The sequence below is a fragment of the Suricata suricatta genome, chromosome 2, assembly GCF_006229205.1.
Source record: "Suricata suricatta isolate VVHF042 chromosome 2, meerkat_22Aug2017_6uvM2_HiC, whole genome shotgun sequence".
Taxonomy (NCBI): domain Eukaryota; kingdom Metazoa; phylum Chordata; class Mammalia; order Carnivora; family Herpestidae; genus Suricata; species Suricata suricatta.
The window spans coordinates 154,401,938-154,418,083 of NC_043701.1; the positions used below are offsets into that span (position 1 = coordinate 154,401,938).

Genomic DNA, 16,146 nt, shown 5'->3' on the forward strand with positions numbered 1-16,146 from the left:
TCCCTGACACTTGGCAGTTATCATAGTTTAGTAAACATATAGTAGGCATCAAACATGGTAGCTGCGCTTGTGATGAGCATAGCATAATGTCTACATTTATCAAATCACTGTGTTGTACACCTGAAACCAACATAACATTGTGTGTCAACTACACTTAAATAAAAATAAATTAAAGAAATAAATAAACATAAGGAAAATACAAGTGGGTTTGGGAGTGTCAGAAGAATAGAACAGCTATACTGTAGAGGTAAAGAGGACAGTGAGTTATTTAGGGAAAAAATAAATAAATTCATGTCAAGTCTGAAGCGAGGGCCCAGTTGAAGTTAAGTAACATAAATTAACCAGCATCTCATCACTAAGTAGCATCAATGTCATTGTCATTGTCATCAGATAGCAGCCCAGAAGTCAATTATGGATGGTTGAGTTTGCCAAGAATTGAGGATTGGGAACTACATGTGGTGGAAAGTCAAGGTGACTTGGGAGGACATCTTGAGTATTGTGGATGCCATGTCAAAACACTAAGCATGAACCCAGACCAAGGCCAGGAACTGGAAGAATGCCAAGGACAGAGAAAGTTTAGTAGAAAAGGCAGAAGGAAAAGGCAGTCAAATGCCAAGGACTTCAGATTTCATTATTACAGAGATGGAGCACTTTGGAGTAATGATTCTAAGGCTGTCTACAATAGACATTTTAAAAAGAGTCAAGGATACTAAGGTCTGAATGTTGATGGAGCCATTCTTTTTCACTTTTTTTCAAACTTTATTTATTTTGAGAGAGAGAGAGAGTGAGCAGGAGAGGAACAGAGAGAGAGGGAGAGAGAGAATCACAAACAGGCTCTGCATTGCCAGTGCAGAGCCCAAAATGGGGCTTAAACTCACAAACCATGAGATCATGATTTGAGCCGAAATCCAGAGTCAGACACTCAACTGACTGAGCCACCCAGATGCCCAAGTGAAGTCTTCCTTATGAACTTTACTATTGTCCAATGTCCAAGCTAGATGACAGTTAGCAATGAGGAATGCCATACCATCAGAAGGGCTTTATTCTGCCAAAGGGTCAATAAGTCTGTTTTAAGAAATCAGAATGTAAGAAAGATTCTAGGGAAATAGAATGTGGTCCCCTCATGAAACACTATAAGAAGTGTGAAGAAGAACTGGCCAGGGAGGGACCTCTGGGAAAGAAAAGGTATGAACTGGATGAGGAGTGGGAGCAGTTTGGCCTGCATGCAGGGCAGCATTTCCTAAGGGGCTCCCAGCAGCTCTGTTCTACACAGAGTAGCGTAGTAGGTGTGATATGTAAAGTGTGACTCTGGGGAAGCACTAGGTTAAGCAGTGTAAAAGTCTTTCTTTATCCCAAGACCCCTTAGAGATTTTAACAATATAGCTGTGTGCCTCGTGTTTCAAGGAAGAGGATTTGTGACATGAACACATGACATTTCCCCAACTTTACCATAAAACTGATCATATTTGGGGAAATTCTAGCACTCATCATAGGTTTTTGAATAGCTTTTTAAATAGATGGATGGGTGGGTGGGTAGATGGATGGATGGTTAAGTAGATGAATGAATGAATGAATGACTTGTAGGCGGGAAATTAAGAGACAAGGGGAGTAGTCAAAATAAAGTAACTGTGCTAAGGGAATAATTTGGAGCCTATGAACACATTTGGTTCTTCTGTCTAACGCACTGGTTGCTCTCTCTCCCTCACCACTTTCTTACTGCCACTTGTGGAGCAGGGAATGAGATTTATTTGTTTGCTCTATTTATGTAGTTACATCCCCTTGTTACCAGTTCCTCCCGTACTTTTATAGGTGATTCTGTCCCTGCAAACCTCCAAATGGTTCTCAGCAGAATCAGTCTTTGAGGGTAGAAGGTTGTCAGGTAGACTGTGAAGTTTTGAACCTGTGTACAGAGGATCCCCAGGCACTCCTGGATGGTTATACCCATGTTGCACATGTATCTACATGCCTCTTCCTTTCCAGCCTTCTTTCCTCTTCCATCTCAATTCCTGTGCCCCCACCCACCCTCATTTCTTTTCACTCTGACAGCACTGGGGGATGAGGAAACAAATGCTACATTTTCCTTCTATACCACTCTGCAAAGTGTTACAGTGAACTGATTAGAGAATGGTATGTGAGACCAATTCCACTTCTGAAAATGGGAAACTGAGCCTTTCCCTACTCCCCAGGGGACAGGAGCAAGCAGGCAGGACAGTTATCAGAAGGGTCTCCATGACAGGATAGGATAGAACTATTCACCAAGCAGGAACTTGGTTAAGAAACCTGTAAGATTTTTAATAGCTCTCAAGTAAACATCTATTGTAGGGATATCAACCTTGGTGTCACCACAGCCTTTGTTATTTTATTTCAGAACGCCAGCCAGGTACCTCCATGGCCAATTCTAGTGCCCTCCCTTCAAGTTCAGCTGGGATCAGCAAGGAGCTGATTGACCTGCAGCCCCTCATTCAGTTCCCAGAGGAGGTCGCCAGCATCCTGATGGAGCAGGAACAGAACATTTACCGTAGGGTTTTGCCAGTTGACTACCTTTGCTTCTTGACTCGGGACTTGGGCTCCTCAGAATGCCAGATGTCCCTGCCCTGCCTCAAAGCATCCATCTCAGCATCGATTCTTAACTCCCAGAATGGAGAGCACAATGCCCTGGAAGATCTTGTGATGAGATTTAATGAGGTAAGAAACCACTTGGAGATATGGCGATTCAATTGCTAGTAAGTGATTATTTCTCCTTCTAAGTTTCTGTTATTGGTGTCTCATCTACCTGTTGGTCTTGCCACTTCCACGATGGCTGCCTTCTTTCCAAGCAATGAGATCAACAACACATTTCATCCTCCCTCTCACTCTCCTCCAACCTGCCATTGGCCTAACTGATCCTATCCCCACCTCCATCTTCACCAAGTCCGTGGGCCTTCTCCCTTTGGACAACCAGTACCTGCCCTTTTCTCCCCTTCATTGCCAAAATAGTCTCCCTGGGCCCATTCTCAAATATTCCCAATTTTTTTTTCCTACAAGTGCTTTTAAGACTACATATCTCAGTGTTGAGTTTTGACAGTGTGACTTCTGGTCATGGGATCTATCTAGCCCACTCCTTCTTCCACTACCAGGGCTCCTATGCAGAAATTTAAAAACCAACACACCTGGGTCAGGAGCATGGGGAGAAATGTGGGTTTGAGAGGCAATTGATCACCCCACTCCTGTTTCCTGCATGCCATCAAGATCCTCAGCCCTAGAAAGTCACTCCAAGTCCTCTGAGACTTTACCAGAAGCCAGTGCTGGTGAGAACAGCTGTGACCGGAGACTGGAAATACTAGAATAGTTTCTTAATTTAGTCATCCAGTAAACTACTAAAATGCTGAGGTTGCCTGTGTGCTGTGTCCCATATGTCTCTGATTCTCTAATGGACAGAAGGTCGGTCAGACTTTGTTACTTAAACCCTTTCCAACTGTGGCAGCTTACCTTGCAGCCTCCACAGCCTGCCAATCATGACCCCAATGGTGATCGTAAATGTCAATGACCATGATAAGGCCCAGTGGATGCAGAAAGTGTTAGAGGCTGAGCCCAAGTAATTCTGGGTCCAGACATGCCCCAAACACCATTCCTCAAAAGGAGATCTGTTATGCACAGGAATTGCTGATACCATCAGGTATTATCATGCTCATCATTTTACATGTACCATTTATTTGCTCTTTTCAACAACCCTGGGAGACAGATAGTCTCATTAGCCTCATATTACCCATGGGGACACAGAGGCACCAGGACATGAAACCATTTGCCCAAAGTTACATACGTGGTTGGTGGCAATAGTGATATTCTGACCTTCATCATTAGGCCCCAGAGCCTAGGCTGTGAACCACTACACTACCTGTTCCAGACTCAGGTGGAGAGGTGGCACTTGATCCAACCCCAAAGTGAGTAAGACAGGCTCTCTGGGAATCCACTTGAGAGCCTGTGAACCACACTGCCCCTAAATTGCTTTTTAAAATAAATCTCCTGATGTTCTTGATTTTCCCTACTGATAAAAACAGGGTGAAAATGGAAGTTCCAGTAAATTGAGTGTTTTATTAGTAGATTTTATTATATTTTATGTATTGCTTTAAACTTCTAAATCTACTTACTCTCATGGCCTTAGGACCTTATCCTTGTTCGTTGTTGTTGTTTTCATTGCTGTTCTAATTCTACCTGAAGTTTGCCTTGCCTGAACTTTTAAAACCTAATTTTAAATTAATTTTGGAGAAAGAAAACTTCAGTTTCTTCCGTTCACTCCCATAACCTCAGGAATCAAAGATGAATCAGTGATTTTGCTAATTCGGATTTAGTGATGATATGAAGCATAGCTGGGTTGAGTCGTGCTTTGGACTATCTCTGAAAATAGTTTAGCTAAGCAACTTCAGAACATAAACAGGATTTCTGGAAAAACACTTAAAGTACTTAAGAGAACAGTCTGTTTTCAAGTATTCTCAAGCATCTATTTTCATACAAATTATGGGTATACTGATTAAAAATCAGTCCTATGTATGGTCATTACAGGCAGACTGGAAACAACCTCTGGTAGGCAACACTGACTAGCTAACTTCTAATTCCTTTACATACCTTAGTGTAGGAAGAGAATTAAAAGAAAATCCTTAAAAATAAGATTTTCACCTCTTTAGAAGGGTCTTGACTCCAAAGTAGTATGGCTTTACCTTCTGTAAAGAAAAGGGAGGAAAGGAGCTAGCGTTTATTTCCTAGATACTCTGAACTAGACATTTTCACATTTTTAAATCCCATTTAATCCTCATGATGGTTGTGTAAGGTGGATGTCATTATCCCTGACTCACAGGTAAAGAAAGTAAAGTTTAAATAATGAAATAAGTGATGATAGTATTGGGTTATGATTTATAGAATAAGTATTCATGAGTCCATCCTGATATAAATAAGTGATTAAATTAATAGGAGAGGAAGGCTAGCTCTTAATTATAAAAGAATCAATTAATAAATGTGGCAGGAGAGAAGTAGGAAATCACCATTAGGATCCTCCAGCAGTAAATTGTTACAAGCAATGAATGCTAATATTACTGGGCAAAAGTATGAGAAGAAACAAGATATTGGCTTAGCCTAGAAGTATCTCTTCACAATGGGTGCTTGGCTTGCTCAGTAGGAAGAGCATTTGACTCTTGATCATGGGGTTGTGAGTTCAAGCCCTATGTTAGTGTAGAGATTACTTAAGGAAATAAATAAAAACCATAAGTATCCTCCATAAAGTATTTATTAATTTCAAAAGGGAAATAGAACAGTGGAGAAACCCAGTATATATCACCTTAAGTAAGTACTCCAGATCAACATGACCAGTAATAAGACATATTAACATAACTCTTGCTACTGTGCCTCTCCTCTCTACTTGTTAAATTATCAAGTTCAAGGGGCACCAGGGTGACTTAGTCAGTTAAGCATCCAACTTTGGCTCAGGTCATGATCTTGTGGTTGGTGAGTTTGAGCCCCACATCGGGCTCTGTGCTGACGACTCAGAGCCTGGAGCCTCTTTTAGATTCTGTGTCTCCTTCTCTCTCTGCCCTCCCCTGCTCATGCTCTCTCTCTCTTTCAAAAATAAACATTAAAAAAAATCTTTTAAAATAAATAAATATATAAATAATCAAGTTCAAATTTATAGTAAAACCAGAATTGCTGATTGGGAATTTAATTAATCTTGAGTCTCCTTTCCCTTTACCCTCTCTTTCTACTTCCTTTCTAAATCTCCTGTGCATCTATTCTTTTTCTACCCTTCTTTCTGTTTCTATTTTTATCTGATTTCCTATTATCACTCATTCATTCATTCATTCATTCATTCACTTAAGACTTATCTATCGAGCATCTCCTGTGCTATAGCCTTCTCTTTTTTCCATGAATGTGGCAAACATATTCTTTTAAATAAGAAATTAGCAGTATGTGATAAAAATTGGCAGCATTATAAGACCATCCTTTGGTTCTGTCAAAATAAATGCACTTTTCTCCTTGGAAGAAAGATGTATATTGCTTGGAACGCTGGAGAATCTCAAAGACAAAAGAGAGAATATTAGCTCCATGGCAAGAGTGCCAGTCACTTAGGGGAGCAGTGAATTCATTTATTTATGCATTCAATTATTCCATTAACATATTTTCAGCACTTCTCAGAAGCAGGACACCATGGTGGATAAGCACTGAGGAAAATGAGTAACAGTCTGTGGCTGCCAGAAGCTACCAGTCTTAAATTATAGTCAGGCACGAGCACAAATCACTACCAAAAAAGGCAGAAAGTACATGCAGTGTGAGTGGCACAGATGTGGGAGCTGAGGTGTCTAGATGGGTGATCAGATCTCTCTCTGCTCAGCTTTGGAGGTTGGGGCTAGGCCTCGAGGGATGGCTGGGATAGAGGGGGAACATTACAGGGAAGGGAGGATATTCCAGATGAGAAGACAGCCAGTTGTTATCAGCAGGACTCATTTTCTAGGGAGGCAGCTTGCTCCTGATTGTCATTTGAACATGATTCTGAGCTAGAAGTTTCCCAAATTCTAACAACTCTTTACACAATGATTTAACTGTAATGTGGGGAAAGGGGGAAAATCCCTAATGCCTTTTGGGCAATGTTGCATCACATTTGTTCTCAGAAAAATATGGTTAAAATGCAATTCAAAGTACAATCATAAAATAACTGGAAAAATGGCTTACATGAAGGAAGGTCAGGAGATAAATCATTTAAAATCAACTCATAGGGACCCCTGGGTGGCTCAGCTGGTTATGTCGTCAGACTCTTGGTTTCATGAGTTTGAGCCCCATTTTGGGTTCCATGCTAACAGTATGGAGCCCACTTGGGATTCCCTCCCTCCCTCTTTCTCTCTCTCTTTCTCTCTCTCTCTCTCTCTGACCCTCCCCAACTCGTGCTGTCTCTGTCTCAAAATAAATAAATAAGCTTAAATAAAATAAAATAAACTTAAATTGTGGCTTGTAAGCAGTATTTCTCCCTGTTCCCCTTCTCTTGCCTGACATCAGGACTGGTGCACACCAGGGTAACTTATTATAGGCAGTCCTCTCTTTATCCTCATAAGCAAACAGAAGATGCAAGGGGTCAGCCCTCAAGCTGACTGGTGGAAGTCAGATCTGGGGGGAGGTGGGAGGGGTAGGCTCAGTTCTGCTTTGCTTGATCTGGGAGATAGGTCTTCCTGAACCCTTTTGATTTGAACACAAATCTGTAGTCATACTCTTAGTCTAATCTCCAAGAAACCTTTGTTCTATCTTTCTCTTTGCAGGTTGAGCAATCTCACTTCCTGTCCACCCATAGTGTCTTGCTTTGACAGTCTCAAATCACGCTGGGGGTTTTACCGCCATTTTCTTCCCCTATCCAGCCTCTACTCAAACCCACATTCCTTTTGATTTTACTGCTTTTTCATTTCTTTTAGAATAAATTCCAGATCCACTTATCTTTTCTAGAGGAGACAGAGAGGCATTTTTTGGTAGATAACTTCACTGAAGAGATCACATTATCTAGCACATGAGCTGAGAAGAGATGAGAAGCTATTAAAGATTGAAGACCATCTTTACTCTCTTTGCTTTCACACCTTTCTTCCCTCCTTACTCCTGAGGGCTTTGGTAGAACATGGGGGTTGGTGGTAATTCTGGGGTCAAATTTCTGAGTCACTAGTTCTCAAACCTTATGCCTCTTCAAAATGATCTCTGCTTCCTGTCTTATTGTTCACCCATTGATGACCTTGGCAGTTGGGACTAATCATAGTCTGCATCTATAGCTGGGCCTCAGGATCTGCCAACAGAGTGAATTCTCGGCTCCATAACCACCACTGCCCATACCAGATGCTCTTTTGTATCATAGATAATTGATTTCTCTGACTGGGAACTGGTTTTCAGCTCAACAGTTTCACTTTTCCCTATGGCCTGAGAGGGCAGTTTTTGCCTGTCAAGTAGTTCTTGGCAAGAACATTCATCTAAGCTCCTCTTTTGGACCAGGTGGTCCAGGGGAAGGTCATGAGCCCAAGAGTTAGCCCACAGTTATTCTGAGACCCAAGGAGACTCTGGCAGGATTCCCCTTAGCTCTTTGCCCCAGGTGACATTCCCCGACCTCCTTCTGTTTGGTCATCATCAACCTGCTTCTCTAGCCACTCAAACGCTAGCAGCTCAAAGTGACACTCAGCTGTTATTTGATCCCTCTGTCTTGTAGGTTACACTAGATGTCAGTTCACCAATTTAAAGGCCATCCCCTCTATAAAGAATGCCAAGGTGCAGCCTAATTTCCTGGGAAAGAATTGCAAGAATAACCATCTGGCCAGAGTACAGCTGTTTTGGCCTGGGCCCTTTCAGCCAGAACTCCTTATATACTTCATAAGTAATGATCACTTTGGCATTTCCCAACATCTAAACGTATGTTCAGTCATAGCCAAGGAAAGACCACTTTTGCCCAGTAAGGAAAATGCACGACATATGATAATGATGGGGATTGATGGAGGAGTGTCTTCATGCCCAAAGGTATTCTTCACTTGAAATATTTTGGAAAAAAATACCGTTTTTGAATTTGTGTATTCAGTCATGTTAGTAAAAGTTCCTGTCAAAGCTTCCCCTCCCCCATTTATGCAGACAACCAAGTAAATCACCTGTTTATGGCTGTTACACAAATGTATTCCTCATCTCTGAATACTCTTGGGGTAAATTGCGAATAAAACCCCCTAAGGGTAAGGGAAATTTCAGGACACTGTGGAAAACCAGATTTCTCTTTGGGAAAGCACATCTCCCTAGAGGCACCTCCAAAAGTAGACACTATATTCATTCTCCAGAACATTTCACTGCACATTCCTGAGTTAACAGAAATTGTAGTCCAGAAATTTCTGGACCAAAAAATACAGTAGGCAATTAAACCACAAAGAGTCAGCTGTGTAGGGCAGTATTCTAAGAGCAAGGTTATTAGTAGAAGGCTAATCTGCCTTGGAGACTAACAGCAAATTGTGTTAGGTGGTTCTTGAAATCAGCACTCACAGGATTCTGCTCAGTGACTGGGAATGAGGAGGGGAATCATGGCACATCATCAGTCAGGGTGCAACTGTAGTGTCAGCCTGCCTGGGTTCTAATCCGCCATTTCCAGTGAATAACCTCAAGCTAACTCCCTAATCCCTACCCTATCTTTAGATGAGGATAATAATAGTACCTACCTTGAATGGGTTATGTGAGTATTCAGAGAGATGATATGTGTAACACATTAAGGACCTAAGACACAAATGGTTCATTGTTGGTTAACCAAAAAAAAAAAATCTAAAACTAATTAATTATAATGGGCCTCATTTCTTTTATTATGATCCCTTCACTTGACAGATGAGAAAACTGAGGCACAGGGAGGCTAATTAAATGATTTACAGTTTTTAGAGCTAGGATTTGAATCCAGGTGATCTGGCTTCCAGAGCCAGTGTTGTGCCATTAAAGCAAAAGCTGAAGAAGATTTTGTCCTCATCTTGGTTCTCTTACTCGGTAAAAGCCATTTTCTTCATAGGAGGATTCAAAATATTCTTTATGATTTCAGCATGTACAATGAATTTGACATCTTTTTTGACTTTAATACATGGGCTCACTTCCTGATATTGAAAATGTGGCATCTCCTTTGAACTGGGAGGCTGAGATCCTAGACATATTGGGGGAGGGGGAGAGATAATTGCATCTCAAGGTGTTTGAGAATATTGTACCAGAAGAACATTAAGATAAGTTGTCATTTCCACAGGATCAGGCAGAAGTGGGATTTCAGGTCTTTGACTTCTGAAGTTCCTTTCAGCTTTGAGGTACTAGATGCCTGAGAATATAGGATACAAAAAAAAGAAAAATTATTTCTTTATCTTCCTCTCTTGACCACACCTCTCTGTATTTTTCCTCTCATTCTCTACTTCTATTTTGCATAAAACCTATGCCCTAAAGAGATAGCTTTTGAAAATCAAAATTTTTTAACTCCTGAAGTCCTGTGTGTACTTCCAAAAGGAGCAGGAGGGAGGGAGGCTGTGCTCAATCTTAGAACAGCGGGAGAAGTGGTGGAGAAGGGCTGCCGTGCACCTTGGAATCAGTACTCCATGCCCGTGCTCATTCTTCAGACATCTCATGTGATTCCCATGAACAGTGGTTTTCACTTATTAGCCAAATGAAAGCAAGGGCATCTGAATATTTTAAAAATATATACATGTTTGGAGCCTGCTCCCAGGAGATTCTGACTCCATGGATACATGGTAGGTTCGGGGATCTGTGTTTTTCAAAAGCTCCACAAGATAATTGTGATGTCACCAATGGTTGAGAATCATCTGCTCTATACCATGAGTTCCACTGGAATTCAAAGAGAAGAACAAATATGTATCCCAAAGCAAAAAGGGAGACAGTGATTCCTGTCTTTGGGGTCATCCATCAGTACAGATAGTGGAGAATTGTCCTAAGTAAATTTAAATAAATTTGGTGACTTGCTTGTTTTCTCTTTATTTTTCTCTTTCCTTCCTTCCTTCCTTCCTTTTTTCTTTCTACATTGTTTTTCATTCTTCGGTACTCATGCTGCAGTGCAGAGCATGGTTTGAAATCTTAAATAATCTATTTTGTTACTATGGATATTTTCACTCTCTTAATTACCCTTCTTAAAGTTTCCATCATGTGTCTAGAATTTAACCAGCCCAAAAAGAGAACTGCCAGTTGACCAAGGGAGGCCTGTTTCATTCTGTTTAAAGCAGGCATCAAGTCAGTGCTTGTTGTTGTGAGTTATTAATATAATTACAAATAGTAAATGTAACTCAAAGAAGCATCTCACTGTCTCCTCCAGGATCCATGTTCTTTGCCATCAGACATATCACTTCAGTGACACTGAAACTATGGGAAGGCCAGGTATGCTTTAGTTTAAGACTAGGATTTCAAGCCTCTCTCCAGGTCTGCATTAACTGACCCTATTAGGATATTTAATTCAACTCTTTGCAAAACCATTCTCTTAGAGATCTTTACTGCACATGTAGGAGCCAAGGAGGAATGTATTTATGCTTTGCCAAGAATCTACATTTGTGCAAGAGATTTAAACATTCATAAATCCAGTTGCCTCCCCTTGGCTTTTTTCATTCAACAAGATTTTATTGAGTCCCAACTTACATACTAGGTGCCGTTTCATTCACTGGGGATACAGCCCAGAACAAGGCACCCTGAGCCCCTGCCCTCACAAACTCACATTCTAACAGTGTCTAAAAGGCGTCTCAAATGTGGCCAGAATAGAACTACAGTATCGACTTCTCACTCCTCCATTCATATACCACCATTGTCTTGCCCACGCCATCTTCCCCATCTCAGCATCTACTCAGGTGCTCAAGCTAATAACTTAGGAGTCATCCCAGATTTGCCCTTCTCCCAAACTATCAGCAAGTCCCATTTGCTTTACTTACAAAATGCATCCTGGATTGGACCACTCCTTAACATTTCACCCACCACCACTGGCCATGATTGCACTTACCTTTATTACTACTTTCATGCTTGAATACCCTATAATCTGTTCTCCACCCAGCACCTAGAGTGAGTGTTTATAAACATAAAGCAGATCAGGTCACTTCCTGCTAAAAATCCCCCAATGGCTTCCCTTTGCATTTACCTTGACTTTACATCAGCCACTCCTTTCTCTGCCTCTGTTCCAGCCACATTGACCTTTATTCTGTTCCTGGACACACAGAGCTAGTTTTCTCCACATGGCCTTTATACCTGCTATTCTCTCTGCCTAAGACCTTCTTTCCCTGGTCATACCACAACTGCTTTCTTCTCTTGGTCATGCCTTGGCTCAAAAGTCAGGAAAGCCATTGACTTGTTTGCTTTTATCCTTAGAAACTCTTCAAACTTGTTTATTGTTGTATGTCTGGTTTTTTGCAAAGTGCAAACTATAGTAGATGCTCAACAAATAAGTACTTATGAATGCATAATGCTAGTTGGTGCTGACAGTTGTTTATTGTAATAATTGTTTTGTAAATACAAAAAAAGAAGCAAGACATGGCCCTTTTTTAAAGGAATTTATAATCTAATTCAAAGCATATAAGACCTAAAATATTGAATAAATATACACCAAAAAAAGGTAGTATAAAGCGTTAGGGACCATGAGAATTATCATGCTTAGAGAAGTGCCATGGGTTAGTGGAAAGAGTATGATTCTATTGCTAAGACTGGATTTGAGTCCATCTGTGTCACTTACTCACTGTAGGACTCTGGGCAAGTAAGTGACATAATCTGATTTTAGCTTCATATTTCTCACCTGTAAAATGGGATAATTTTATCTTCACATGGTTATTGGGACATTTAAGCAAGGTAATGTATATAAAAATCACCTAGCATAGAATAGGTATTCAATAAGTAGTAGCTAGTGTGATTCCATGCCACATGGCAGACAGGGACTGTGTGTGCCATGAGAGTGGAAGAGAGAGGACCCCAGACACATTGCCCTTGAGGATCATCAAAGGCTTCAGAACCTTGGAGGTTGGGAAGGCTTTTGCTAGACACAGCTATGAACATTATCATTAATGAGGTTCCAAAGGTTATGTTACATACCCCTGTCATCCACCAAATGCAGGAATCTCTCCCTTATGGAATCTTACCCAACTTTTGCTAAAAACTTTCAAAGACAGAGTTCTTTCTAATTTAATGGGCCTGTTATGTTGATGGAGCTCACTTTGTTTTAAAATTCTTCCTTAAACCAAACTGAAATATGCCTCCTTATAAATTCCACCTGTCGTTTCCAGGAGAATAATAGAAATTATCTTCCTTTGTTTGGTTCTCTTGAGGCTGGACATTCCCCATATTGTCAAAACATAGCATTTTTCAATATCTCTCTTAAAAATGAGGCCCCCCTACTCTGTTCTGAACACTGAGACTCTCTCTTCTTGCAACTAGGTCATTCTCCTGCTCTGAATGCCTGCTAATTTGATTATTATTTTCTATAAGCTGTGTCTAATTATTAGTCCACCTGAAGGTCAACTAAAACCCTAGACTGTTAGCATGCAAATGTCCAAGTTCATCTTTTCTCTGTGCATAGCTAGTTTTGTATGTTGTTTTCTTGTATGGATGTAATCTTTTATATTTAAGTCTACTAAGTTTTATCTTTTTGGCCATTCAAGTCTGTCAAAAAATGTTTGGTTATGAATTAATTTTTTTCAGACTCAGGCTTGATACATGTATCTCATGTATATTTATTCAAACTATTAGTAAAAATATCAAACCAAATAAGAATTAATAGGAAGCCTTTAGGCACATCATTAGACTGCACATCAGGTTGGCCTTACACTATTAATACCCTCTTTGCAGAGTGTTTTTAACTTAGATGTGAATTTCCTTAACTCTTCCATCATCCAACAGAGGTTTCTTATTTTGTCTCTCAGTATAAACTTGAGATACTCTGTGAAGTCACTTCCTAAAACCAAGGCACATCCTTGATATGCAAGTCAAATTATCCTTTCAAAAGCAAAGAAAAATGTGTTAATTTGACAGCTAATTGAGGATGGCAAATTTTTTTTCCCATTTATCTAGATGATGGTGATGGTCATGACGATGATGATGATGACAGTGATAGTGATGATGATGGTGGATATGATGATGATGATGATGACCATGGTAATGATGATGGAGATGGTGAAGATGATAGAGAAATTAATAATGTAGCCACTGATAATCCTTACACTAGGCACTGTGCCAAACACTTTACATACCTAATCACATTTAGCTTTCATACAATCCTGATAGATGGGAATCATTGCTTTTAAAAATAATAATAAAAATAAGGAAACTGAGATTCAGAAAGGCTACATACATTTCCCAATATCACATAACTAGAAAGTGGCTAAGTCATGATGAAACTCAGGCTTTTATGACCCCAAAGCCCAAACTCTTTGTTATATTGCTTTACATATAGAACAATGCATCTAGCTGCACAATAAACATTTGTCATCAGAGATATCATGAATAAAGAAATGGGGCAATAAAATGCTAATTGTTTGAGGGATTTGGGGGGTAACCAAGAAAGACCAGTGCTATATCTCCCAAAGGGAGTTGTGGGGGATGTCAATATGCATTCTGTGGAAAAATGGTTTAACACATATGCCATATGCTGGGCAAGCAATGATAAGGAAGGTGGAGTCTTTTTCCATTGCAGGACTTCTCGGGTCATTTAATAATGCTAATGTATACTGAGACTCTCTCAGAATCCAGTATTTCACAAACATGCTTGAATACTGAGTGCCTGGTACCTATTATGAAACATGCTTTGGGAAGCTCTTATGAAGGAGAGGTAGGTGGGTCTGTCATACAAGGGAGGAAGTGGGTCTGGGCCTTAATCCCTCAGCCTTTCCAAAGTAGCTTAGCCACAGATCCCTCAATAGCCAGAGAAGGAGCAGAGAAGGAAGTACACATGTGAAACATTTGAATTACATGATGGTTGACATACATTCTAGCCTCCCTTCTCTCCTCCCCCTAGGATGAATTAGGGCTGTACAGTTCCAAGGTGGCTGAAGTAAATGAATGGCAAAGAGGTGGATGTCAGGGAGGACCTTTCAAATGACAGAACCAGCTTGATCAAACATTCTGGGCAGGACCATGCATGATACCAAGAAAGAAGACTCATCAGGAGATGATGATGAGGATCCTGGTATAGGATGCTCGTGAACACAAAAGGAGAAAATGGCTCTGATTGTTGAGAAAAAGAAACTCAGTAGTACAGTGACCAGTTGGGTAGGAAAGCTGAATGCAGGGAAGGGTCAAGACTGACCTCAACCTTTCTAGGCAGGTGTTTAGAAGATGTGGGGGTACCTTTGACATCATCTGGGCAGTAACAAAAGTCATCCATGGTGGTCAAGGATACATGCTTTGATTCAGACATACAAGGGTTCAGAATCTGATACTGTTACTTATTATTAGCACAGTGGAATTGGCTTAATTACTTTGCTTCTCTGATCCTACTTCCCTACGTATAAAATGAGGCTAAGAGTATTTTCCTCATGAGTTGTTGTAAAAGTTAAGTCCGTTAATGAATCTTTAACACAGTACAGTGCCTAGCATAGTTGTAGGTGCTAAACAAATGTTATTTCTGTTATTGCTACTCTTATCACCATTGTTATCATCATCTTGTGAGGAGACATTTGATTTGAGGCATGCAGGCTTTAGGATAAGAGTAAAGTAAGGTCTTTAAGTGGATGCCCTAGAGGTGGGAACCTAGAGCCCATGTACTAAGAGACTGAAGCTACAGATAACAATTTGAGAATAATCTCTGTAGAAAGAATGGCTGAGCTATGAGAATTCATCTGTTTTCTAAGATGTCAAGTGTGAGAGAGATCAGACTTCAAGGATCAAGCTTTGGTAACACCCACTATTTGACAGATAAAAGAGTCTAGGAAGAAGAAGGTGGGCATCACATGAAAATCAGGCAGTGTGTGTGAAGAAGACCCAGGAAGAAGAATTTCAAAGATGAGTATCACATTATCCTGAGCCAGGGACACTCAGAAGCACACTGTAGAGAGTCCACGATGGTGAGAAGATCACAGAATGGCATAGAGTATTAGTCTGTCTCCTAAACTGGGGCACACCTGAAATGTAGTCTGAGGCCAGATTTGCAGAAGGATTTCTACAGACCTGAGCAGAGAGGAAGATGAAAAAACATTGTCCAAGCAACAATGGAAGCCTGACTGTTTTGCCAAGATAGGAGACTTCTAAGGTGATCAGGATAGGTACTTTTCAGTATTTGAAGAGTTACCACAAACATGTGGTTGACTTATTCTTTGTGACTTTAGCAGGCAGAACTGAGTCATCATTTCATCTTAGCTATAGAGCAGGCTGCGTCTGAGGTAGTGAGTCTCTTATAACTGGAGAAATTTCATACAGAGCCTGGCTGACTGGCTGCAAAGTTGGGAAGAAAGTTTTTATTTGAGTTGGAAGGATGACCTAGGTCAAACAGTGACCTAGGGGCCAAATCCATTCCACCACCTGTTTTTGTAGAGTTTATGAGCTAAGAATGTTTTTTACATTTTTAAAATAAAAATCAAAAGAAGAGTAATAATTTGTGAAGTAACATTAGGTGAAAATGGTATGCAATTCAAATTTCAGTATCCCCAAAACTATCCATAGAACTCCCTTATGACCCAGCAATAGCACTGCTAG

The 16,146-nt window shown here is 40.4% G+C and overlaps 1 protein-coding gene across 1 annotated transcript in view; it reads left to right on the top strand.

The window, feature by feature from the left end:
- PLCE1 (phospholipase C epsilon 1) overlaps positions 1 to 16,146 on the top strand; it is a 277,145-nt gene that overhangs the window by 130,914 nt on the left and 130,085 nt on the right. The window contains exon 3 of the mRNA XM_029932248.1: positions 2,369 to 2,685. Within this exon, the coding sequence (XP_029788108.1) occupies positions 2,369 to 2,685 (317 nt within the window). The remainder of the gene's footprint in view (positions 1 to 2,368; positions 2,686 to 16,146) is intronic.